Consider the following 23,365-nt stretch of genomic DNA (forward strand, 5'->3'; position numbering starts at 1 on the left):
AGAGATGCAGCGATTCTCAAAGTGCGGTCCCCCTGGACCCCACCCCCGCCCCTGCCAGCAGCGTCAGCATCTCATCGCCTGGGCTGCCCCAGACCTCCTGAGGCAGAAACTCGGGGGTGGGCTCGGCATCAGTTTAACTGTTCATCTGCTCTGGGGGATCCCGACGCTGCTTCAGTTCGAGAACCACGGGTCAAGGTCCCCAGTGCAGGGACCAGGCCGCTGGGCCACCCCCTGCTGATTGCCTTTCCCTGTCCAGGTGGCCATCGCCGCCCTCCGGGCTTTGCTTTGGCACACAGGTGGCTGCCCCCAGCCAGAGGGCCCCGCGGGGTTATCGGAGACCTGCTACACTGGGCACAGCCTCAGTTCCCAGCCTGCCTCCCCAACGGACCCATCAATTCCCTCAAGTTTCCCTCCCAGGATCCACGGGCCAAAGTTTAACGAGAAACCTGACTCCTGGCCCAACCCTGTCGCCCGGTGGGCTTCACCCCGTGAGAAGCATCACAGTACCCCAGCGAGTGAAGGGACCACAGGTCACCCCTTTCCTCGTCCCCCAGTTCATCCTCCCAAGGGCGAGGCCTCACCTGGTGAGGCCGGACTCCACAGGCATCCAGGACCAGAAATGCCGCCTGCTCAGGGCCACAACCCACTTCCCACTGCGGGGACTGTGAAAACCTCCCAGGTGGCAGCTACGTCCGCATGCCTGTAACTCACCACGGAGGAACAATCGAGCCCTGCAGACGTGGGAACTCCCGGGCCTCCAGGGCCTGCAGCCTCACTCCTGACCAGCATGGCCCTAGCCTCCCTACTGACCCCGAAGTGGGGGTCGTGCTGTGGTCACAGAGCCCAGGGACCCTGTCTATGCTGGCCGACCAGCTGGCTGGACACAGCTGGAGGAAAGTGGGGTCCAGCCCGTCTTGAAGGCACTCGTCGTGAGAGCTGAGCAGACGAGCAAGCTGACCCCCGCCCCCAATTTAAGGTGGGCAGTCTGGGGAGAGTCACCTCCCAGTGCCACACAGCCTTGGCCAGCGGCATTCCCGGCCAGCTGAGTTAGGGCCAGTGCACGCCAGTGCTGGTATGAGAAGTCCGGTCAGGGCCAGCCCAGTGCCCTGGTAGAGGCAGAGTCAGCTCTGCCTGGTCTTCCCCTTGGGCAGGAAAGGGGGGCCCCTGGGTCAGACCCTGGGACAGTCCTGGGTCTTAAGAGGGTTCCCTTCAGTCCCTGATTCTATCAAAACCCACATTCCAGACCGTGCTACACGGGACGGTACCAGTTCCCCTCCCTAACAAGCCACCCCTCAGGGGACTCAGTCCGCCACCACGGCCCAGGCTCCAGGATGCCCTGCAGCAGACACCTGTCCTTGTAATCGATTCCCGAACACTCCTCCTTGCGAACCCCTGTAACCTACACCTGCGTGTCTGGGTACAGGGTGTCTGGACACACAGCTGCCGTCTTCCTGAGCTCAGCTCCTGGCCGCCGCGTTTCCTGGAAATTCACATCTCTGTCTGAGAATAATTCCAGAATCCTGTTGACTCCTGTCTACACTAGCGGTCAAAGGCATAGGGAGTTTCCTTTGTGTTTCCTCAAGTCGAATTCAAGTCGAATTCATTACTACACAGCAGGAGCCAAGGTGGACCAACCAGGCGCCCTAGACCCCCGGAGACAAGCAGAGACCCTCTGCCCCACCCCGGCCCGGGTCCGTCCTTGGGGCCAGGCCATCATTGCCACCCCAGCAGTTTGCCTGAGTCTCCTCTTGGTGAAGGCCAAGTGGGACTGACCAGGCTGCCTTGATGAACTGCAAGAGATCTACAAAGACACCCGGTCTTCCGCTGGCCGAGGGCACTACGTCACCCCAGAGGCCGTCATCCACAGGGAAGCAATGGCCTTGGGACTGAGCCCCCTGCCTGCCATGTCTGCTGGGTCCAACGCACTGGCTGAGGTGGGCTGATCTAGCGGGGATGGGGGCTCAACCCACAGGGCCCAGCCTTTACCTCGTCCCCTAGCTCATCACTCAGGGACAGCCATGCTGGGCTCTGTCCACATGCACGGACCACCCCCAGGACAGAGCAGCCCTGGGCGCCGGGGGCAGAGCCGCACATGCTCGCGGCCTCATGCACGGACGCTCCACATCCCCTTGCAGGCAGCGGGCATTGCAGGTGGGAGCCCCGGGCAGAGAGCGGCTCAGAGGCGCCTGCCTCGCTCACCGCTGCCCCACCCCCGGCTTCACCAGGAGCCCCTAGTCTCACTGTCCCGTGTCCCACTGCCCCTCCCTCCCTCTCAGGTGCTCCGGAAAGGCCCAGAAAATGAAGCTGACTCAGGACGACCCCGGGGGCCTGCCTGCTGGACCCGTCACCGGGCTCACGGGAGGAGCACAGGCCCTCCTGCTGAGGACAGCCCTGCCCTGAAAGCCCCAGGAGGCAGCAGCCGGGGTCCTCTGGGTGGGCAGACGGGCCTGCATACTCTGTGGGGTCATGGGGTAAGAGCTGGGCTGGATGTGCAGTAAAGAAAGGGCCCGGGGGCTTCCCTGGTGGCGCAGTGGCTGGGAGTCCGCCTGCCGATGCAGGGGACACGGGTTCGTGCCCCGGTCTGGGAAGATCCCACATGCCGTGGAGCGGCTGGGCCCGTGAGCCATGGCCGCTGAGCCTGCGCATCTGGAGCCTGTGCTCCGCAATGGGAGAGGTCACAGCAGTGAGAGCCCCGCGTACCCCCCACCAAAAAAAAAAAGAAAAAAGAAAGGGCCTGGGCCTGGGAGGGGCTGGGTGTCTGCCCTGTCCCAGCCGACACTCGAGGCACCGGCAGGAAATGCCGGGCTTCTTCTAGGCCCCTCAGCTGCAGCTGGCTCTGCCCGCCCTACACTTGTGCCACCCTCAGCTCAGGCTGGGGCCATGGGCCCACTAGGAAGTCTTGGGGTCCACTAGCCTCATGTGATGCGGCCAAGGTCACGGTTGCATGGGCCTTCTGGGAGGTCTGCCCCTCACAGACTGGGGCACAGGTTAGCAGAATGAGCCTCTCCCCTCACAGGGTGGGGACGAGGTAATGGGGGCCTCGTAGAAAGAAACCAAGAGGAGGCCTTCAGAGTCATTCTCTGGGTGGCCGAGGGCCCCGTCTTGGGGCTCACGGGGCAGACGTGCGTGTTTGGGACTCAGCACAGACCACCGGCTCCGTGCGAGCAGCCGGAAGCACAGGGCAGGGCCCTGGGTGCGCGTGCAGGACAGGTCGGGGGTGGCCAGGGTGGCCAGTGGGCTCTCACGGGGCAGGGTCTCTGCCCACGCCCTTCTCCCCAGGGCCCCCACTCGGGATTTAAACTCCCAGCAGCAGCCCCGAGGCTTCCTGGGGTTGGTGTCAAGGTCATTCTGAGCAGGGGTCATGATGGACAAGCGGGGAGTGAGACTGAGACAGCAAAGGGCTCTGACAAGAGGGGTCTCCTGACCCCCAGACTCAGGAACCAGGACTGGGGAATTCGGTCAAAGGCATGGAGGCCAACTCGGCTCAGGGGTCAGCTAGCCTGGCCCCTCCTGAAATAGGTGGCGTCTGAGGCCGCTGGGACAGTTGGGGCTGCCTCCCTGCCCACGGGGGCTCTGTGGGCGTGTCCACGGCGGGAGCAGGGGCTCCCGGGGCCTCTGGGGAGGCTCTCAAGGCCCAGCCGGCGGCTGCGTGCAGCGAAGGGACCTGCATGCCGACAGGCGGGACATCTACCTTGTTCCACCAGCCCCATGGTGGTGCCGGAGGCCGCGGTGGACATTGTGGCTGGAGCGGTGGTCTGTCTGCCCACTGTTAGCACCGGGTTAGAGACGAGGGGAGGGGCGGACACAGACGAGGGGTGGGCGAGGTGAGGGAAGAGAAGAGACAAAGGAAGCAGAAGAAGATTAGAGTCAAAGTTTAGGTGACGGATGGTTCCAGAATCCCTTCACAGGAGCGTGAAAACAAGATGGAGACCGACGGACACCGGAAAAGCGCTTGCCTCCCTTCTCCTTGGAAAACCCCAGCGGGGCCTCCGGGTGCCGGGCTGGGCGTGCGGACGGGACACGTCCTGTTAGTACTGGCGTGACGGCATGCCCCCCCGCCCGGCAGCACAGCACCACAGCAAAAGTAACAGGACGGGGCGCGTGCTGATGCAAACGGACAACGAGGACGGACCACAGACGCACCCGCACCAGCATCGCGGGCCACAGACAAGCCACAGGAGCGCCGGGGGCAGCGGCCCTCCTCGGGTGACACTGTCCCCGCTGGGCCTGCCTGGGCCCGTGGCCTCAGGGGCGCCGACAGCCCCCCAGAGCGGCCGCACACCCCCAGCCCTGCCCACCCTCGGCGCCCGGGGGGGCGGCCGCCAGCCAGAGCATCGGAGCCTCCTCTAGCCGCCCCCCAACCCACACACAGAACGGGTGCTCAGAGGATTCAGGACAACAACGAGGCCACAGAGGTGCCGACCAACGCCTGCACAGACACACGGAGCTGCGGCCCGGCCGGCGGGCAGCTCAGACACAGACCCAACACTCAGGGACGTGCCCTCGCGGGGCCCGGCCGTAGCCCAGGCCTCCTCTGTGGCCCGAGGGTCTCAGAGGGCGGAAGGTCGGGCCGGGCCAGCAGCAGAGGAGGGGACAGTGGGGTGAGGACACGGCAGGCAGCTGGTGGCAGGTCGTTCCCCAGCCTTCCCGCCGTAGGCCTGCTCCTCCTGGAGAAGGCTCTACTCACCTGAGAAATTCCGCGTGGCCAGCATGGTGGTGAGGATCGCGCCCTGGGGAGAGACACACGGCTGAGGCCAGGCGGAGACCCCCGCCTGCACCTCGAGTCACGGCCTCGCAGAGAGGCAGCTGCACCCAGACATGCCACCCACGTCCAGCATTAAAACAGGGACGCACCCCAGGTCCTAAACTGCCCACTGAGCCCAGCTCTTAAAGGCGTCAAGACCCCCCGGGGCTGCAGCTGGGGGTCTGCCTCTCCCCATGCCACCTCCTCTCCCTGACAGGCACGTGCACGCCAGCCGCCAGGCCTGGACACTCGCTCTCAGCACAGAGCAGCCTGTCGGGAGGGCGGGCCTGGCCTCCCTGCCCAGGGCCCCCCGCCCTCCCTCCCGCCCTCCCCCTGCCCACGCAAGCAGCAGAGCTGAGCTGATCTCCTGACCAAACCTGCCCCAGGTCAGAAGCTTCTCAGCCTTCTCCCGCTCAGAGAGTATGACCGACCACAGGGCGCCTTTCCCCCCAGGGAGCCCCAGGAATGCCTCATGGGCGGCGTGGGCGGCTGAGGAGGGACCAGCTGTGCACCTGGGGGCCAGGCTCATGTCTGGGCACCTCTGGTGTTGTTGCCATGAGGGGCTAGTCTGGGACGGCGCTGACGAGCAGCCCATCCTAGGTGACTGGGACCCCCACGGGCCTGCCCGAGCCCCTCCAGCTGCTCCCAGGGCAGGGCCCCCGGCCCCTCTGGGTGGGTGAGCACGCGTGCCTGGCGTGGCACCCTGGCCCGCGCTGGGGTCGGCGTCTCACCTTGAGCTTCCGCCGGGCATTGAACTTCTTCAGGCACTCCACGGTCTCCTGCCTGTGCATCATGGAGGCCACAGTGGAGCGTTGCTGTGGGGAGGGGGGAGGGAGGAAGGGGTCACACGCTGCAAGGAGCCCCGAGGGGCACCAGCTCTGTCCCCAAGGCGGGGCTCTCAAGAGGGGGCTCGGAGCAAGGCTCAGGGCAGCAGCACCCCCAGGGCCCTTGTGCCAAGAGCTGCCGGCAGCCAGAGGCCACCTGTCCCCGCTGCTTGCCTAGCCCCCCAGCCCGTCACCCCTCATGGCCCGTCCGCCCCCCCACCTGTCCCTCACCCGCCTCACTACTCTATCCCCTCACGCCCTGGACTGGGCCTCCTCTTCCCACGGAGCTCCTTAGTCTCCCAGGGACTAAGGTCTTTAAACCCGCCAGCCTCAAAGCCACAGGCCACGCAGCCCCCAGGAAACCAGGGGACCCACCGGATGCGAGGAGAGCGCGCCAGGGTCAACGCGCCGGGGGGTGGTCCGAGGCTGGGGCGACTTACGCAGACCCACGGGTGCTTCAGCGCCTCGTGCGCCGTGATGCGCTTGGCAGGGTTGATGGTCAACATCTGGTTGATGAGGTTTTTGGCTTCAGGAGTGACCGTGTCCCACTCCGGGGATGGGAACTATGAAGGGAAGCCACGCACAAGGGAGCCTAAAGCCCCCTTCCCAGGCAGAAGACGGAATTCTCCGAGGGGGGGCCTCATCTGGAAACGGGCGGCGTCACCCCGCTCCCTGCCTCTGCCTCCCCCAGATGGGGAGGGTCGGGGGGGTCCCGGCACTCACGTCGTAGGCCCCGGCCTTGATCTGCTGGTACAGCTTGTGCTGGTCCTCGTCCCAGAAGGGTGGGTAGCCCACCAGCAAGATGTACAGGATCACCCCTGCGGGGAACCACAAGCGCGGGGCCTCGCACTGCTGCCCTCACCGCCTGCGCCCAGCGGCTCAGCCCCAGCCCACGGAGCCCACAGCGCGGCCACAAGCCAGTGGGGCGCTGTTGTGTGGGGTCAGCTGTGTGACCCCCGGCGTGGGGGTCATATGCCCAGCTCTGCCGCCTGACAGCTAGGGGACCCTCAGCCAGTTTCCCAGCATCAGCTAGGGTGGGGGTCACTGCCCGAAGCCAGCAAGCCCCATGAGAACACCGGGACCCTCAAGGTCCAGTGGGACCCCCCCTGGCCCCCGCAGCCAGCGACAGCAAGTGTCCCTGTTTGGAGACCCTGACGGCGGAATGGCATATACATCTCCTTCACCTCTGCTCTACCCTCACCCTACTTCACAGGAGAGGCCCGAGGCCGGCCCCCTCCGCCGCGCAGAGGACAGGCCCCGCCAGGGTGGTGTGCACGGTCTCCAGCCCTCCAGCATCCATCCACCACCCGGGCACCTGCCGCTCCTCCTCCAGACCGCTCTGCAGAGCGCGGGGCAGGTGCTGGGGCGGTGGGCTTCTCAGCAACAGCCAGGATCGCATTAGCGACTCCAGTCTGGGTGGAGAGGGCGCTCCTAGCGGGGGGTAGCCCTGTGAGTCAGCCCAGCGGCGGGTCCCTCACAGTGGCCCTGCGGCCCTACCCCGCCCCGCACACCAGCCTCACCGCACGCCCAGATGTCCACCGGCTTGCCGTACGCCTCCTTGCGCAGCACCTCTGGCGACAGGTAGCCTGGCGTGCCAGCGAACCCTAGCGGGAGGGGAAAGGGCCGTGTGAGGGGCCCCGGGGGCAGCTGACGCCCCCAGCCTGGCCCCCGGCCGGCCAGCCGGCTACTCACCAAACCAGGCCTGCTGGTCCCCCTGCACCTCGATAGCCAGGCCGAAGTCCGCCAGCTTCACTGCGGCCCCTTTGCACTTGCTGGCCAGGAGCAGGTTCTCGGGCTGCGGGGAAGGCGACCAGCCCGAGAGCGTGTGGTTTACACCCGGGGGTGTCACGGGAGGGAGGGGGACAAAATAGTGCTTTGCAGACAGGGGCACACAGGCCTGACCCGCCACCACGTGGGTGTCCCCCCAGCGCAGCTGACACCCTTGGCTTGGGCGTATCCCAGAGCTCTGGGCCCCGCCGGGCCTGCACCCCGCAGTCTGTCCCTGCCCCGCACCCCAGGGGGGCAGGGACAGGCGCCCCAGAGCGGAGGGAAGCTGGCTTTCAAAGCGCAAGCTTGTGAACTCAGGGCGCTGGGACCAAAAACTGAGCGCACCCTACAGGCCCTGGCAGGCTGTGCAGGGGCCTGGGACGTCCACCGGCAGAGGGGCTTCCCTCCCTTCACCACGGCTGGCTGCACAGACAACTGCCTGCCGGAGCGCTCAGGCGCTGCTGGAAGGACGGCAGCCCTCAAAGGGCAAGAAGGAACAACCGAGGGCCCCGAGAGCCTGGCAGTGCAGGACGTCTGTCCACCAAGTCCCACCGGCCCCATGCTGGCCGGAGGGGGCCTGCCTCGACCGCAGGTGGGAAAGGTCCCATGCAGACCTCCCTGACTCGGGCAGCAGCGCCCTTGCTCAAGCTGGAAGGACATTCATCCCTGTCCCACTGGAGCGCCGAGGCTGCTGCCCCCTGACTGGGGACACTTGGTCCCGAAGGCCCGAGGGGGTCCCTGCGCGCTGTGCCCTGTGCGCTGGGCCCCTCCCATCCCAGCCTATCCCACCAGCCTCACCACCTCCCAGCGGTCAGCGCTCAGAGCTCAAAGCCGCTGGACTTCCTCATGCCTCTCTGGGCCCTCGGCCCCCTCGCCAGGCCACCCTCCCGACGGGAAGTCCCGCTGAGACCACACTGCCACTTTGGTGCTACCAAGAAAGACAAACACCACGAACCGAACTGAGTTAACCCCGCTTGTACACCTGGGGTGTTAGGACGACACACGTGGAAGAGATGAAGTACGCCAGCCCCACCCGGCAGATCTTCCAGGCCCACACACAGCTGGCTGGACGAGGTGCTGTCCCTGCAGGTGATGTGCACTGGGGACACTCAGCCCTGTCTGCCCAGCACGGCCTGGAGGCCTCTGAACATCTTTTTTTTTTTTTGATTATTGGTCTTTCTTTTTTTTAATACTCCCCTTTTCTTCCTTTTTTAAAGTTTATTTCTTAATGCATGTCCCATCAACTCTTTTGGCCACAGCGCACGCCATGTGGAACTTCCCCGACCAGGGATCGAACCCGCGCCCCCTGCATTAGAAGCACGGAATCTTAACCACTGGACCACCAGGGAAGCCCGCCTCTGAACACCTTGATTTTGCAAATGTGCGTGGGGCAAGGGGACCCCAACCTCTCCACACACCCCACATCAAGAAGTCTGAAATAAACACAACATTGTAAATCAACTATATTTCAATTTTTTTAAATTAAAGTTAAAAAGAAGTCTGAAATCGTAGGGGTCAGGGACTGCAGCTGGGGGCTTGACCTGACTTCTACAGCTCAGATACCCCCACCCCGAGGAAACAAACCAGCACTCCTCCCCAGGAAGAAGGAGCTAAGTGAACTTGGTCCCTGGGAAGAGCTGGACAAGAAGGGTCGGGGCTGGGCGGGGCGAGAGGCAGGGGAGCCAGCTGGGTCCGAGCAGTGATGCCCTGGCCCCGGGCTCCACCCTGGCTCCCTCGCAGCACCCTGGGATGGCATCAGCCCCCTCCACTCTCTCCACCCTCCACACCTTGGCTGAGAGGACACCCACCACAGCACCGCTTCTGGGGGGCTGTCTCAGTCATGATGGTGGAGGCCTCTCTAGAGGAGGAGGGGCAGTCTGCTCCCCCGACACCTGGCAGACTCCTGCCCCCTTTTCTTCTTTTCGGCAAGGATTCTGTTTGCCCCCAGGGCACACCTGGCCTGGGGGGAGCATCCGTCTCCATTTGCCTGCTTTGGCCTCAAAGTTACTTATGCACCACGGGGTCCAGAGTCAAGGGGGGATGCGCGCCCACTCCCCTGCGGCCCCTCCTCCCAGAGGCCCCCAACGAGGCCGATTCAGACAAGACACAGCGACAGAGGGGGACCCACAGGACAGGCAGACACGGCGGGCCTGGGTGGGCATGTGAAAGGACAGGGGACCACACGGCACATGCAGAGAGAGAGCGGGAACGTGAAGGGCACAGGAGAGGGTCCTGGGCCTGCTCCTGGCAGGACAACATTCCAAGAGCAGCCCCACAAAGATTAGCTCACAGACACACACCCCTCGGTGGCCCAAGGAAGGGCGTGACCCCGTTCAGCCCGAGCACCCATGGGAAAGTTGGTCTCAAACGCCACCAGCAGGTCTCTTAGCAGGGATGACAGCCCCAGGGGTTCCCCCCACCCCCCAACAGAAGAAACTGACCCAAACCCAGACTTGAAGAAAACTAAAATCAAAGAAAGGAGGAGAAATTGAGAGGAGGAGGAGGGCGGAGGGGGAGGGAGGGGGAAAGGAGGGAGGGAGGCAGGAGGATGGGGTGTAGCTCCTCCTGAAGACCCTCCCACCGCACTGAGCCCTGTGGGTGACAAACCTTGATTTAAATGCTCTATGGTCACTTTGCCCAGAGCTGAGCCAAGAGCTACTAGAAGAAAGGGCTGGAAGTTTGCAGAGACCATGCAGGCTGGTCCCTCAGCCCCTGCTCCCGAGGCATCAGCCCCACCTGCACACGCATCACCTGTGTCCCACCTGCCAGGTCCGAATCTCAACCGGAGCCCAGAAAGCGAGACCCCGAGTGGACACGTGTTAATAGGCTGATTTTTGACAACTGTCCCCTCTCAGCCCCGGAGCCTAGAGGTGATGGGAGGGACGTGTGCAAATACATGCATGCGTGCACACACACAGACACCACGCACACAGATGTGCACACATGCACACATACACATATTCTCTCACACATGCATGAACGCACATGCATGTGCACACAATGCTGCCACACACATATACACACGTGTGCATGTGAGCACATATACACCTGTGCACACACAGGCACATACACATGTGCACACAGACCCACATTCTCGCATGCACGCACCTTCACACACACACACACACACATGCACACACACAGGTGCTCATACACGTGCTGATGCACACGCACACACACCCACATGCATGCACTTTCACACGCAGACACACACGCACGTGCACACGTCCCACGCACACAGTGTCTCCTGGCGCTTGCACTGCCCCAGCCCAGAGCCTCCTGGTAAACGCAACATGCAGTTACAGACAACAAACACCTGGCACAGAGCGTGGTGGGGGACTCACCTTGAGGTCCCTGTGGACAACCCCCATTTGGTGGCAATGGAGAACCGCCTCCAGGATCTGCTGGATGCAGTGACTGAAGCAAACAGCAGGCGCGTTAGTGCGGGTGGCCCCCGAAGAGTGGGCGGGGGCGCAGGAGCAGGGTGCTGTGTGGCACTGGGGGGGGGTCCCCAGCCTGGCAGGGGGCCACGGGGAAGCAGGGAATCAAGGTGCGGCCTGCCACATGGGAGAGGAGACACTGGCCAGGAGGGGACCTCTGAGGAGCCTTCCTCACCCCCAAAGGTCAGCACAAGGCCCGGCCAGGCCCCCTGTGCCCCCCACCCTGCCTTCCCCTCGGGCCAGGCCCTTGGAAGTGCTGCTCAGAGGAGACACGCCTGGCCCCAGGGCCCTCCTCCCCAGGCTCATGCTGGCCAAGCCTGGACCTGAGCTGGGCGCCCTGCAGGAGGGAGGCCCGGCCTGAGCCCACACCCTGCAAGGCAGGCTGGCGATGGGGGAACCCGGGCAGGAAAGGGCAGAGGTGAGAGGGCAAGAGGGAGAGGGCAGGCCAGTGCCGCAGTGTGGGGTGACGCCCTGGCCACTAGGGCCCCCCCCTGTTCTGGGGCAGCGCTAATGCTGCAGCCTCCAGTCACTCATGTGCTAGGGCAGGAGTCATTTCATTTGAACAAACTTGAACATCCACACTGGCTGCTGGCTGCCGTGCTAGACAGCTCAGCTCCTTAGCAGCCCTGGGGTCCCGGATGCGCTCCTGGCGAAGAGGCAGCCTGGCACGGCCCAGGGCCCCAAGCCAGGGGCTTCCTTCCAGAGCCGGGAGAAGTCCCGAGCCCTCCAGGGTATTACTGGCTGGAGGGAGAGACCCAGCTCTCCTCAGGCGCCTCCAACACCGGTGCTTCAGCAACGTGCCCTGAACATCAGACCTAGATGCCCCCAGCCCCTGTGGCCTGAGCCTGCCTCCCCCAGGTGGCCCCAGGGGACTGGAAAGTTTCCAGCTGTCCCCAAAGCCAGGCACAGACCCTGGGCTCCCACAGCAGCCCTGCAGGGTTACCAGCCACGGGAGACAGGAGGGCCACAGGCTCCCTGGAGCTCACCCCCTGGGGTCTCAGCCACAGCCCCTCTGCGTGGGGACAAGGGATGCACAGGCAGACTCCCTCAGGACCCTTCCTGCCATGGCTGGACCCTGTGGGGTGACAGAAAGTCAGCTGGAGGGGTGGGCTTCGTTTTCCTAACAGCAAACTCAGAGAAGGGACAGGGGACCAGGCCTCTTCCTCAAATACCTATGGCCACATCTGGAGCCCACCTGCTGCATAGAAAAGTAAACCTGAGTTCCCCCCTGCAGAAACCTAGTCAGAATCCTGATGATGGATTCCTGAGGTTTGCAGGGGTCAAGAGGAGCCGGGCCCAAACCTGTGGGCGACAGTCCCCCAGCACCCCCTGCCCTTAGGTGCCTCTAGGGGCTGGAAAGCCCATCCCCGCCCCACGCCCTGAGCTCTCCTGCCCGACCTGCTCCCAGTGCCTCCTTCCCCACTCCTGCCCCTCCCACAACGTCCTCATCTGCCAGGAACAATCCTTTGTGGTCCTCACCCCCATCCTTGCATCCCCAGCTCCACACCCAGCCACCACCAGCCCTCCCGTGACTGCAGACACGGGCTCAGCGCCCCTCCCGCCGCCCAGGCTGACCCACTCAGGGGCTTCCCTCCTCGTGGGCAGAGCTCAGCCATGAGGTCGGGGAAGCTCTTTTGAGGTCAGGACAGGCTGCTGGGTGGAGACAGAGGCCAGATAAAGGCCCAGCACTTGTAGCTGAGGCCACTGAGCCAGGGCCCGGGGCAGTGGACTCTGGCTTTCCCAGTCCCCGGGAATCTGCGGCTCCCTGGCAAACCCAGAGCCCTGGGGAGGCATGCTGGGGGCACCAATGCATCCTCCCGGAGCTCAGCCTCGAGTCCCTGGATCACCCACACGCTGCAGCACCCAACCCCATACAGGGCCTCGGGGACCCTGGGGCAGACCAGCCCCCGCCTGTGCCGCTGCAGCCAGACCCTGGTCCTGCCCCGGGGGACACCCGTCCCAGCCGTGTGCCGTGTGCCCTGCCATCCCCGTGGTACCCCACTCCTCCCTCCAGCGCATCAGCAGCCCCCACAGGCCACGGGCCGGCATCTCCTGGGCCACTGGCCACTCCCCGAAAGCCCTGGAACGATCCGGCCCCAAGCTCAGGCCTGCCGAGAGCCCTGCGAGTCTTCAGCTTCGGGTCGAGCCCCTCTTCTTCCTCCACCCTTGTGAGCTTGCCCCGCTCTCAACCCCAGGACGCTCTCTGCACTCTCCTCCGTGTCGAGCGAGCGTGAGGCACCCCCGTCGTCCACACTGCAGTCACGCAGCGGCCCTGCACTCTGTGTGGGCGTCTGGGCAGCGTCCGTCTCTGCTCCGGACTGTGGCCTCCATGACCACAGGGACATGTCGGTTCTTTCCTCTCGATTGTGTCCTCAGGCCCAGCCTTGTAGGATCGTGTTCCCCAAACGTCTCTCGGACTCAGGGATCCATCGGCCGCAGCACCGACTGATACGTCGGCTCAGATGGGGGTGGGCTGTGCCCTCTGCCCTCCCCCGCGTCTCCTCTTGGGGATGCAGGGCCCCAAACCAGCGCCAGAGATGGGGTGACTGCTCCTGCTGAGCCAGCATGTCTCCCCGAGCACCACAGAACTCAGCCCGTTGGCTGAAATCCAGCCCTACAGCTCTGATGCAGCCCCTGTCCGCCCAGCCCGCAGGCCCTGCTCAGGTCTCTTCGTGGCCGCCCTGATGGAGAGATGTGCTGGCTTAGCCCCCAGTACTCACAAATGAGCTGGCCAAGCAAACCACGTTCCCCAAGAGAAAACGGTGCAGGTCTGCTCACCCCCTCCCCACAGCCAGTGCGACAACGCTGCTCGCCTGTCTCCCGGGCCCATTCTTCACAGCATCTCTGGGACCGACGTGGCAGTGGCCTCTGCGGCCTGCAGGTGGACACCACCTGCCTGGAGAGCGGCCCATTCCAGCTAGCCCACCCTCCAGGGACCTCTGGGGGGCCGCTCCCGGGGCCCTCGTCACCCTGCTCTCGCCCTGGTCTCCCGACTGAGACCACGGCCTTGGAGGACATGAGGCCGCCTGGCCAGTCATGAGGTCCTGCCTCCCTTCTGCCTGCCATTTACATCGTACCGTCTTCCTCGTGGGGCCTTTTTTCATATTCTGAACAACTCAGAAAGTCACTTTTGTGGTCAGAATTGTTCCCAAGCGGCATTCCAGACGCTGGCCGGTCCTGGACGTTATTCTCATGGTTCTGGGCTCTGCTGTCACCTCAGATGTGCCCCTCCCCCCTCCTCCCCTCCCCCCTCGCCCCCTCCCTGGGACAGCCAGCCTTCTCACGGGCCCCCATAAGCATCCCTCATGAGCCATATTGCTTTTCAGGGTTTTTAAAAATGGGCTCTAAATATTTTGAACTTTTTGCTTTCCCAGGTTTGAAAAAGACCCCTCCTTTTCCCCACAAACTCCAAAATAAAGATCCCACTTCTTCCTCAGAGGAATCTCCAGCCTTCTCGGTGAGAAAAAGGTTCAGAAAAGCAACTCCTGCCCTGCTTCCTCTTCCTCTAGAGACGTGACACGTTGGAAATTCATCACTCGCTCAGCTTTGAGCAGCACGGCCCCGGGCAGGCCACCGGAAGGGTGGCTGACGCATTTGGCGGGGGCCAGGCCTGCACGCTGGCCGGGAAGGTGCCCACCACCACGGCTGGGCGTCTAGGGCTCCAGCCTCAGCAGAGCCCAGGCCCCTTTCACTGGGGGTCCTGGGGGAACACCCTCCCAGGGCGGGAGAAAGCCTTCACCCCATCTGCCACAGTTCCTGACGATGCCCGTGGGAGACCCACCCACGTGGGCATCCACGTCACTCTCAGGCCGTCCTGCCCGAAGGCTAAGCACCGACACAAAGGTCAAAAGCACGCTTCCAGGGTCCAGGACTCCCGGGAAAAGGGGCAGCCTGAGGTGCGGGTTTAACGAGTGAGGCCAGCTGGAAGGGATCCCCAAGAGTGTCCCTCGCTCCCTCTCTCCCCCCTGGTAGCCTGGCTGTGAGCAAGGTGGAGTCTGTGAGAGGAAACTAGGCATTTGTGGGTGGGGCCCCAAACGCCAGGAGAGCTTCCACAAGGGAGGCCCAGGCAGGAAGGTCAGGATGCCGGCCATCCGGGCAGGCAGGAGGGAGCCGCAGAATTGGGGAGCGGGGGCGGGGGCAGAAGCGGTCATCGGAGAAGATGAGGTTGGAGGCAGGTGAGAGTGGGCAAGGGAGGAGCTCCGAGGACACAGGTGTTGGGGGGACGGGGCATGCGTGGGGGACGTGGCAGGGGAGGGAGTGTGGCCGTCGGGCATATGGGGAAGAGGCGGGCACTGGGGGCTCCCAGGCAAGAGCGGGGCTCTGCTGTGGGCCACGTCTCCCTCCAGCGAGACCACCAACCACAAAGCGCAGGAGGCTGCCAGGCCCTGGGCCGTGCCCAGCGGTGGGTGCTGAGAACCGAGGAGCCCTGGCAGGACACTCCAGGCGGGGTGGGACGAGGACGGTGAAGGCAAGCGCCCCCCGAGGCGCCCCGGTACCGCTGGAAGGCAGCCCTCCCGGCCCCAGCGCTGCCCTGGCTGCGGGCCCTGGGGCCCGACCTGGGGGCAGCCGCTGGGGACCTCCTCTCCTGTCCTGCCCTGACAGATGTCAGGACCCCGGGTCTGGGGCTCTGGCTCCACCCAGCAGGCAGGCACGCATACTTGGGACATTCTCGCCCAAGCATCCCAGAGCAGCAGGAGGTGCCTCTGTTCTACTTTCTAAGTAGGAAATAAAAATGGAGTCTTCCTGCTCTCGGAGGGAACGGGTCGCTCCCAGGCTGCTGTGCAAAATGAAAGCCCTTCCTCAAGGAGCCTCAGAAAAGCAGCCAGTGCCCTGACACCCCAGCTCACCCTGGCTCCAGCACCCCACGCCAGCGCCCGCCAGGCCCCCAGCCTCCTGCCACCCAGCTCTGTGGGTGCCCGGGTGACACCAGGGACCCACTCACATATTCTCACGGGGACCCAGGCTGTCACCGACGGGCAAGGTTGCCTGGGGGTGCAGAAGCAAGTCACAAAAAGCTACTTGTTAAAATAACGTTCATTTTCTTGATTAGAAGAGGAATACATATTCGTTAAAGAAAAATTTTAAAATAGACGAAGAAGATTAAAAAATTTAAAAGCATCCGTAACTCCGCCGCCTAGAGAGGGCCACTGTCGGCCTCTTTTCTTTTTCTTTTAAACGCGTGTGTCCTTGGGAGCTGGGCGGGCCGGGATTGGTGGCCCGCAGCCATCTCCAAGCTGAGATGCGCTGTCAGGAGTGACACACCTGTCACGGGTCGGGGTGGCATCTGGCCCACAGCACGGGCCAGAGCAGGTCACGGGGGGCCTGCCCTTCTGGGGGGAAGGGCCCTGCTATCTCCCAGCAGCTGCACTGCAGATGGTATCTCTGAGAAGGTCGGTCCCCTTCGACCACGATGAGGGCTGACCAAGTCCAAGGGAAGGGCAGGAGGATGCCCACCGCCATGCTCTGTCTGCTCTCCCCCCACCAGCTACCCCAAGGAGAGCCCCTCTGTGGGCCAGTTCCCACCCACCCCAGGGGAGACGGGGCAGGCGTCCGCCCGGCGGGCAGCCTGACACTTCTGCCCAGTGGACCGTCGGCCCGGGCCACGTCAGGGACAATGTGCATGAGAGGAGATGTGGGCCAGAGGGGCCGGAGCCAGGCTTAGAGAGGGAAGGCCAGGCAGGAGAAGAGGGGCCAGGACGGCGTGAGGGCTCTGCACCCACCTGGCGTCTGCCTCACTGTAGTACTCTCTCGCCACGATGTCCTCAAAGAGCTCCCCACCAGTGACCCTGTGGGAAAAGCACACAGAGGTCGCCCTGTCACCTCCATCGCCACCTGCTCGTCACCACCGCCGGCAGCACCGCCGTCTTCACCTCCACAGCCATCAGTCCCACCATCCTCACCACCACCGCCTCCGCCCCTTCTCCAGCGTCACCCGGGACTGACAGCTTACCGAACGCTTACTCACATAGGGCGGTACTTCACATTTTAGCCTTCACGCCCCCTCCATGACACTGGCATTCTTAAGCTCAGAAAACTGAGTCTCGATGATCTCAGGGACTTTCCCAGAGTTTGCGCTCAGGCAGCCCCGGAGTCCGAGCCAGGCCTCTTCACTGTTACCCAGGCCCTGTGACTAATTCCGGTTCTCCCTTGTCAAACCCCCCGAGGCCAGGGATGCGGCCCACACACAGGGCACAGCGGCAGAAGAGACGGTGCCTGGAGCTGGCCTCCCTGGTGGGCGAGGGCACGACGTGTTCAAAGCCCCACTTCCAGAAGGAGAGTGGGACCTCTGTCCGCACACTCTCTTGCCATGTGTCGCCTGCCAGAATGACTAGATCCCCTGGGCTGGGAAATGTGGGCGTGGACAGCAAGGTGAAAAGCAGGGCTGAGGGATGGATGCACGGGGAGCAGGGAGGAGCCACCCCTGGGTCCGCCCAAGCACTTCACTCCACCCGGCAAGCCCTGAGTCCACCGGAAGTCTCCATCTAGGGCTTTTGTACCCCTGTGTGGTCCAGAGTCTCCCTCCTGTGTCCTGTGGGGACACCGAGGGACACTCCCTCCGCAGCCACACCCTCTCTCCACCTGCAGCTGCGCTGGCCTCATGCACTGTGATCTCTCCATTTGCATCTCAGTTCCCATTAGTTCTCGAAGTTGGGGCTTGGGTTGGCTCCATTTTGTGCCCAGCACTCAGCGACCACGGGCATGGGCCCTGCTGGACAGTGGCCCCGGCGTGGGCGGGCTCCCTCTTAGTGTTAGAGAAACACAAAAACGAGGATGCACTGGGTGTTGGCGTGCTCCCACTCGAGGCTAGATGCTGGCCCTCAGATCCTGTCAGGCTCCCAACGAGCCTGGGACTTGGGGGAGCTTTTAGGGTCCCCCTCTGCCACCCGCGGAGGTTCAGGCTCAGAGCAGGTGACCGCCCGAGGGAGCAGAGCCTCATGCGTCTGTGTGCACACGTGTGTGTGTGAAGCGGGAGGATGAGGTTCTACGTCCAGCCCAAGGGAGTGGGACTCACTGCCTCTCTCTCTGCACACACAGCTCACAGGTCAGGCTCTGCAGACCCTGAGTCCAAGCATAGGGCGGAGGTGGAAAGGCCACAGGTATTGCTCGGGGCTGTAGCAGGGGCACAGGGAGCCCCCGCAGGAGGCTCCACCTGGGGCCGGGGACAGGCCCTCTGGGTCCTCGCATCCACAGGAGGCTTCAGTCTGTGCATCTGGGGCCTTGTGGTCCAGAGCTGTAGGTCAGGCAGTTGGCTGCAGGGGGCTGGCGTCTCGAGCTGGCCGGGAAGGGCCTGGTCTGGAGGCCAGTGTTCTCCCTTTCCTCAGGCTCCAGCCAGACGGCATGGCTAGTTCTGGGCTGCAGCCACAGCCCCTGGGAGAGCCCTCTCCTCTGTTCCCAGGCCTGGTCCCCAAAGCCAAGTGACATTCTGAGGCATGGGGAGTGGGGAAACCTGTCAATCTCCAAATCCACAGAGCCCCCAAACTGCCAAAGGGCCTGGGGCTTCCTGAAGGTGAGGCCAACCCAGGCCAGAAACGTCTCCCCAATTCTGGGGCTACACAGTGGCAGAGGGGATGCAGAGTGGCACAGGAGGGCTGTGCGCAGGGTGGGGGGCATCTCCACGCCTCCAGTCCTACCCCTCCCTCAGCAGCCCCCCGCGCAGGCCTTCCCTGCCCCCCCAAACAGCTGCCTGAGGCCTAGGGCTGTCCTGGATGCTGCAGAGTGGGAGTTTCAACAGGCCTGGGGGCCACAGAGGTTTGGGGGGAGGATGTGCAAGGCCCAGGTCCCCCCTCCTCGTCACCCTCTCCAAAAACACCAGCCAGTTTCCTCTCTCCAGCCCTGCTCAGAGCTTCTCCCCACACCTGCCTGTTGTGTGGAGCAGCAGATTCAAGACCCTCTCACACACGTGCACGCACTCACATGCACGAGTGTGCACACACGTACACACACACGCACGCGCACACCATTCTCTCCCATCTTGTCCACTCCTGAATCACACATACCCACCCACCTGTCGGCCACCAGGGGCCCGTACATGGCCACCCTCCAGCCCGGGGGCCTCTGTATTTCCTGGAAAAGAGGCTGGTGGAACTGGGTGGGTCTGGGGGCCCACGGGGGTGACAGCAAGCTTGCCACCTCCACAGGGGCCAGGCGACAGACGTTTCAGGGCACAGCCTCCGCCCAGCAGCGGCAGCTGTGTCACAGGTCGGCCCTGGTCACCCGGCTGGTGACTTGAAGTGGTGTCTTGTGGGACACAGGGGGACCGAGAGGTGGCCCAGCCCCTGCAGGCCTCTCCTGGCCAAAGGACCCCACGTGGGCCAGGGGTTCAGGCCTCCACGCCCCCATGGCCGAGGCATCTGTCGTTTGAGAGAGATGGGAAGCTCTCCCATGGAGACACGTCCTGCCCCCATGGCCACAGACCCCAGGCTGGGCTTCGTGGAGGCCACACAGAGCCACCCCAAAGCTACAGCCCCTGCCCACCCCAGGGTCCCGAGCTGTGCTGACTCACGGACAGCTAAATATAGCAGCACTCAGCCGGAGCTGTCGGGAAGTGAGGGGATGAGATCACCGCTTCTAAATCCAGCAGGAAGTGAGAGGCAGCAGAGGCCCCAGACGCTCTCACTTAGCGCCACACACGCATGCATGCGTGCACACACATGCACACACATACCCATGTGTATCCACTCCCACAAGTCACATGTGTACATGTGTACACACATGCATGCGCACACCCCATAAATCACACGCGCGTGTACACAGACACATGTGGGTGCACATGCACACCCACAAGCCACATGTGTGTGCACACATGCACCCATGGACATGCACACACACATGTGCATGTCCACACCCCAACTCATACACATGTTCTCACACACACATAAACCACACACGTGTTCATGTAATCACACTCACATACGCGCACACACTGAAACACACGTGCACACTCATAAACACACACGCACACATGCACTCATAACACAAGGCACTCTTGTGCACACCCTTCCACAAATCACGTGCACATGTGTACACACGTACACGCCCCCACAAATCACACACACACGTGCCCATTCATCAACATACACAAATGCATCCACGCAATCATAAACCCAGAGGCACTCTTGCACACACGCAAGTGCTCACGCCAGCCGGTGGGCCCCAGCCAGGGGAAGGAAGGGGAAGGAAGACCGAGGGCCCGTTCCTCCGGGGGTCCTCCCCTCCCTCCCTCCCCTCCGCCCCAGCCTCCAGGAGGCCCTTCTGTGTGGGGGAGGGGACCAGCCGGGCAGCCCCATCCCCCTGGGACTCTGTGCGCCAGCCAGCGCAAAGCCAACAGGCTAAGAGCAGAGCCGAGGGAGGCTGGCCCACGCGGCTGGGGGCGAGGCTACCCGGGAGGCGGAGGACTGCCCGCAGGGGCTGGGGAGACCAAGGGTCCCAGCCCGGCCCAATGCTGGGAGCAGATGAGAGCACAAGTCCCTAGGCTCCGGCACTTACAGATCGAAGACCAGGTAGTGGAAGCCTTCCTCAGAGATGCTGTCGTGGAGACGCACTGTGGGGATGGGAGAGGCCGTGAGCGTGGGAAGCAGCCCGGGGCCTACCCACGCCTCCCAGCCCGCCTCCGACCCATCCAGTCCCATGGCCAGTAGCACAAGCGCTCCAAGGAGGAGGGCCGAGGCCTGGGGCTTCCCACAGCCCGGGCTGGGCAGGGCCCGGGGGATGCTGCAGGCAGAGCCCGAGGGGTGAGCGTGGGCCCTGCAGGCCGGCCGGCCCCAAGCCAGTATCCGAGGGCCTCAGGGGTGTGGTCTTGCCTTTCCTTTCCTCTGCCGGAGGGAGACCCTGACCCTTCTCAGCCCCCGCCGGGTCCCCTGCTCCCAGACGCAGCAGGGATAGGGCTAGTGGTGCAGGGACGAAGGCCCACACCACCAGGTCTGGAAAGGAGCCGTCCAGGGGCTTCATGGGAGAGGAGTGCGGAGGGCGCCATTGCCAGCCTCTCGGGCCAGGCTGAGGAGGCAGGGACCCCCGGGCGGAGGACCACCTGCCCAGGGCCCCGTGCGGCATCACTTCCAAAGGTCAGACCCTGAGCTCCCATTCCAGAAGCGGCATGGTCGGTAGGATGGTGCCAGGCCACGCACGCGCTCTCTGCTTTAGTGTGTTTTCTTCACTCCCTGAGCCTGGAACAAGGGCCCGGCCAGAGCCGTGCTGGTTAGGAGTTGATGAATGAATGAATGAGGGAATGAATGAATGAGTGAACAGCGAAGTGGATGTCAGCACAAAGAATACAAGCCCGGTGCCTCCTTTTCCTCGAGGTGAAGACGCGCCCGGCACTCAACAGCAGGTATTTCTAGGAACGGCTCATTTGGACACTGCCCCCCACGTGACGGATCCTGCCTCCTGTGTCAGGAGCCCGCAGTGTGCTCATCCTGAGAAGTTACAGGTGCACAGAGAGGGTAAGTTACTGGCTGAGGGTCACACAGCTCACACAAGGCCAAAGCAGTAGTGTGGACGGGGGCTCGGAGCCCCCACAGAGCTGCTGCTCCACCAGCCTCGGCCCGCTCCGCCCCTCAGCTCCTTAGGCCTCACTCCCCACCACCACGAGGGATGGGGCCACCAGCACCAAAAGGGTGAAGAGCAGAGCTTCTCCCAGGGCCCACAGCCCCTCACTCACGCCCTCGAAGCTGCCCTAGCTCCCAGCTTCGCGGCCAGCATCCCCCCTCTCCCAGCTCCGGGCTTCCCAAGGGCCCCGCCAGCAGCGTCCTCACACCAGGAACCCCAATGTGACCTCGGCCATGGCCTGGCGCCCGGGGGGCAGGCCCCTGACGCAAGCAGTCAGGGCATCTGGTCGCCAAGGAGAAGGGGCATGGGTGGCTCCAGGGGCGCCTCGGCTCACACATCTGCTTCTCTCACCATCCCCCCCTCCCATCGCTCACTGTGATCTCTGCTCAAGGGCCCGGCGTCCAGCCTCACCCCACCCAGGTGCGCCCGGACCCCGACTCCATCCGGGCGGGTCTGCAACTCCCTAACACACAGCAGACCCCCGGCTCACTGCGACCTCCTCGAGGCCCCTCTTGCAAAATCCCTGAGGGACCAAAAGCCCTCCCCCTGCTGACTCCTTTCTGCGGGAGGCCCAGCACATCGGCCCCTCCGAGCAGGCTCCCCTGGAACTCCAAGCAAAGAAAGGCCTGGGGTGGAGGGGCGGCATGGAGGGGAGAGGTCCACCCTCCACCACCCCGCCAGCCCTGCAGACAGCGACCCAGAGGAACCCCCCCCACCGTGGGGCCTTTCTCTCCTCCCATGCAGGGGAATCCCCCTTCCCCAGGGGAGCCTCAGGGGTCCATAAGTCTGGGGTGCTGCTGGGCCTTCCTCCTGGTGGAGGCCACCCTGCCCGCAGGCCCCGCCCCCTGAGCGGGTGAGAGGGGCTCAGGTTCCCAGGTCCTGCTGGCAGGGCCCTGGGCCTCGCCCTGGGAGACACTGGGGGTTCTGCATGGGAGTCAAGGCCACGTGGGCATAGACACTTTTTTTAGTTAAACAGTTTTAACATTTAAAAAATAGTTATGCGTTACTTTAATGGTTTAGAAGAAAACCTACCTAGCACATCAGACCCGTGATTTCACAGGCAGTACTAAGTCAGGAAAGGAATTGTCATAGAATCTATTTTACTTAAATAACAGTAAGTAAATAACACTGCGGGTGGCATACAGAGGCGGCAGATAAAGTCCCAGTAATACCTGAAAGAGTCTGGCCTGGGAGCACTGGGTCACGGGGACGAGGGGGTCGGGGGAGCCCAAGGATGCGCCTCCTGCTGCCGGGGCCGCAGCTCCTCCAGGGACAGGACCCCGAGTCCCAGGCCAGGGGCCTCTCGGTGGGGGGTCCTTCTGCCCTTCCAAAGCTGTCCCTGAACCCCTCCCTGGTCCCTTGTGCTGTGAGGGAGGGCAGGGCCCTGCGACCTATCATATGATGGGCTTTGGGAAGGAAGAGCTGAGGAGTGACAGCATGGGCCCTGAGCGTTTGGAGACTGGAAACCTTTCACCTTCCCCTCCTGCACTGGCCTCCTCATCTCAGCAGGAAGTCCTTGCAGGGCCATTGTCCCCCGTGGTGCCCACCCGCCCAGCTCCTGGCTGGACCATCCTGCAAGGGAAGGCAGTTCCAGCCCCAGAAACCAGGAGGTGGGAATTTGCCACCAATGAGCCAGGCCCAGGAGAGAAAGGGTCAGCGTGCAGAGAGGAGGCTGACGGGGGGCTAAGGGGAAGCTGGGGGGAAGCCAGAGAGAGGCTAAAGGGAGGCTGAGGGGAGGCTGGAAGGAGGCTGAGGGAGGCTGAGGGGAGGCTGAGGGAGGCTGAGGGGAGGCTGGAGAGAGGCTGAGGGAGGCTGGAAGGAGGCTAAGGGAGGCTGAGGGGAGGCTGGAAGGAGGCTGGAAGGAGGCTGAGGGAGGCTGAGGGGAGGCTGGAAGTAGGCTGAGGGAGGCTGAGGGGAGGCTGAGGGAGGCTGAGCGGAGGCTGGAGAGAGGCTGAGGGAGGCTGGAAGGAGGCTGAGGGAGGCTGAGGGGAGGCTGGAAGGAGGCTGAGGGAGGCTGAGGGGAGGCTGGAGAGAGGCTGAGGGAG

General features: G+C 63.7%; 1 protein-coding gene across 10 annotated transcripts in view; it reads right to left on the bottom strand.

Annotated features, from left to right (window-relative positions):
• Positions 1-23,365, bottom strand: part of CAMK2B (calcium/calmodulin dependent protein kinase II beta) — a 94,772-nt gene that overhangs the window by 15,513 nt on the left and 55,894 nt on the right. For 5 of the 10 annotated variants that reach the window (XM_060157397.1, XM_060157400.1, XM_060157401.1 and 2 more), the window contains exons 4-13: positions 20,262-20,316; positions 16,496-16,561; positions 10,680-10,752; positions 7,261-7,363; positions 7,089-7,172; positions 6,292-6,386; positions 6,009-6,131; positions 5,476-5,559; positions 4,688-4,730; positions 3,692-3,766 (exon numbers count right to left, since the gene is read on the bottom strand). In XM_060157397.1, the coding sequence (XP_060013380.1) occupies positions 3,692-3,766; positions 4,688-4,730; positions 5,476-5,559; positions 6,009-6,131; positions 6,292-6,386; positions 7,089-7,172; positions 7,261-7,363; positions 10,680-10,752; positions 16,496-16,561; positions 20,262-20,316 (801 nt within the window). Of the gene's footprint in view, positions 1-3,691; positions 3,767-4,687; positions 4,731-5,475; positions 5,560-6,008; positions 6,132-6,291; positions 6,387-7,088; positions 7,173-7,260; positions 7,364-10,679; positions 10,753-16,495; positions 16,562-18,780; positions 19,637-20,261; positions 20,317-23,365 lie in introns of those variants that run through there. The other 5 variants (XM_060157398.1, XM_060157399.1, XM_060157406.1 and 2 more) reach the window with 2 other exon arrangements.

Source organism: Lagenorhynchus albirostris, chromosome 8, assembly GCF_949774975.1.
Source record: "Lagenorhynchus albirostris chromosome 8, mLagAlb1.1, whole genome shotgun sequence".
In the NCBI taxonomy this organism is placed as follows: domain Eukaryota; kingdom Metazoa; phylum Chordata; class Mammalia; order Artiodactyla; family Delphinidae; genus Lagenorhynchus; species Lagenorhynchus albirostris.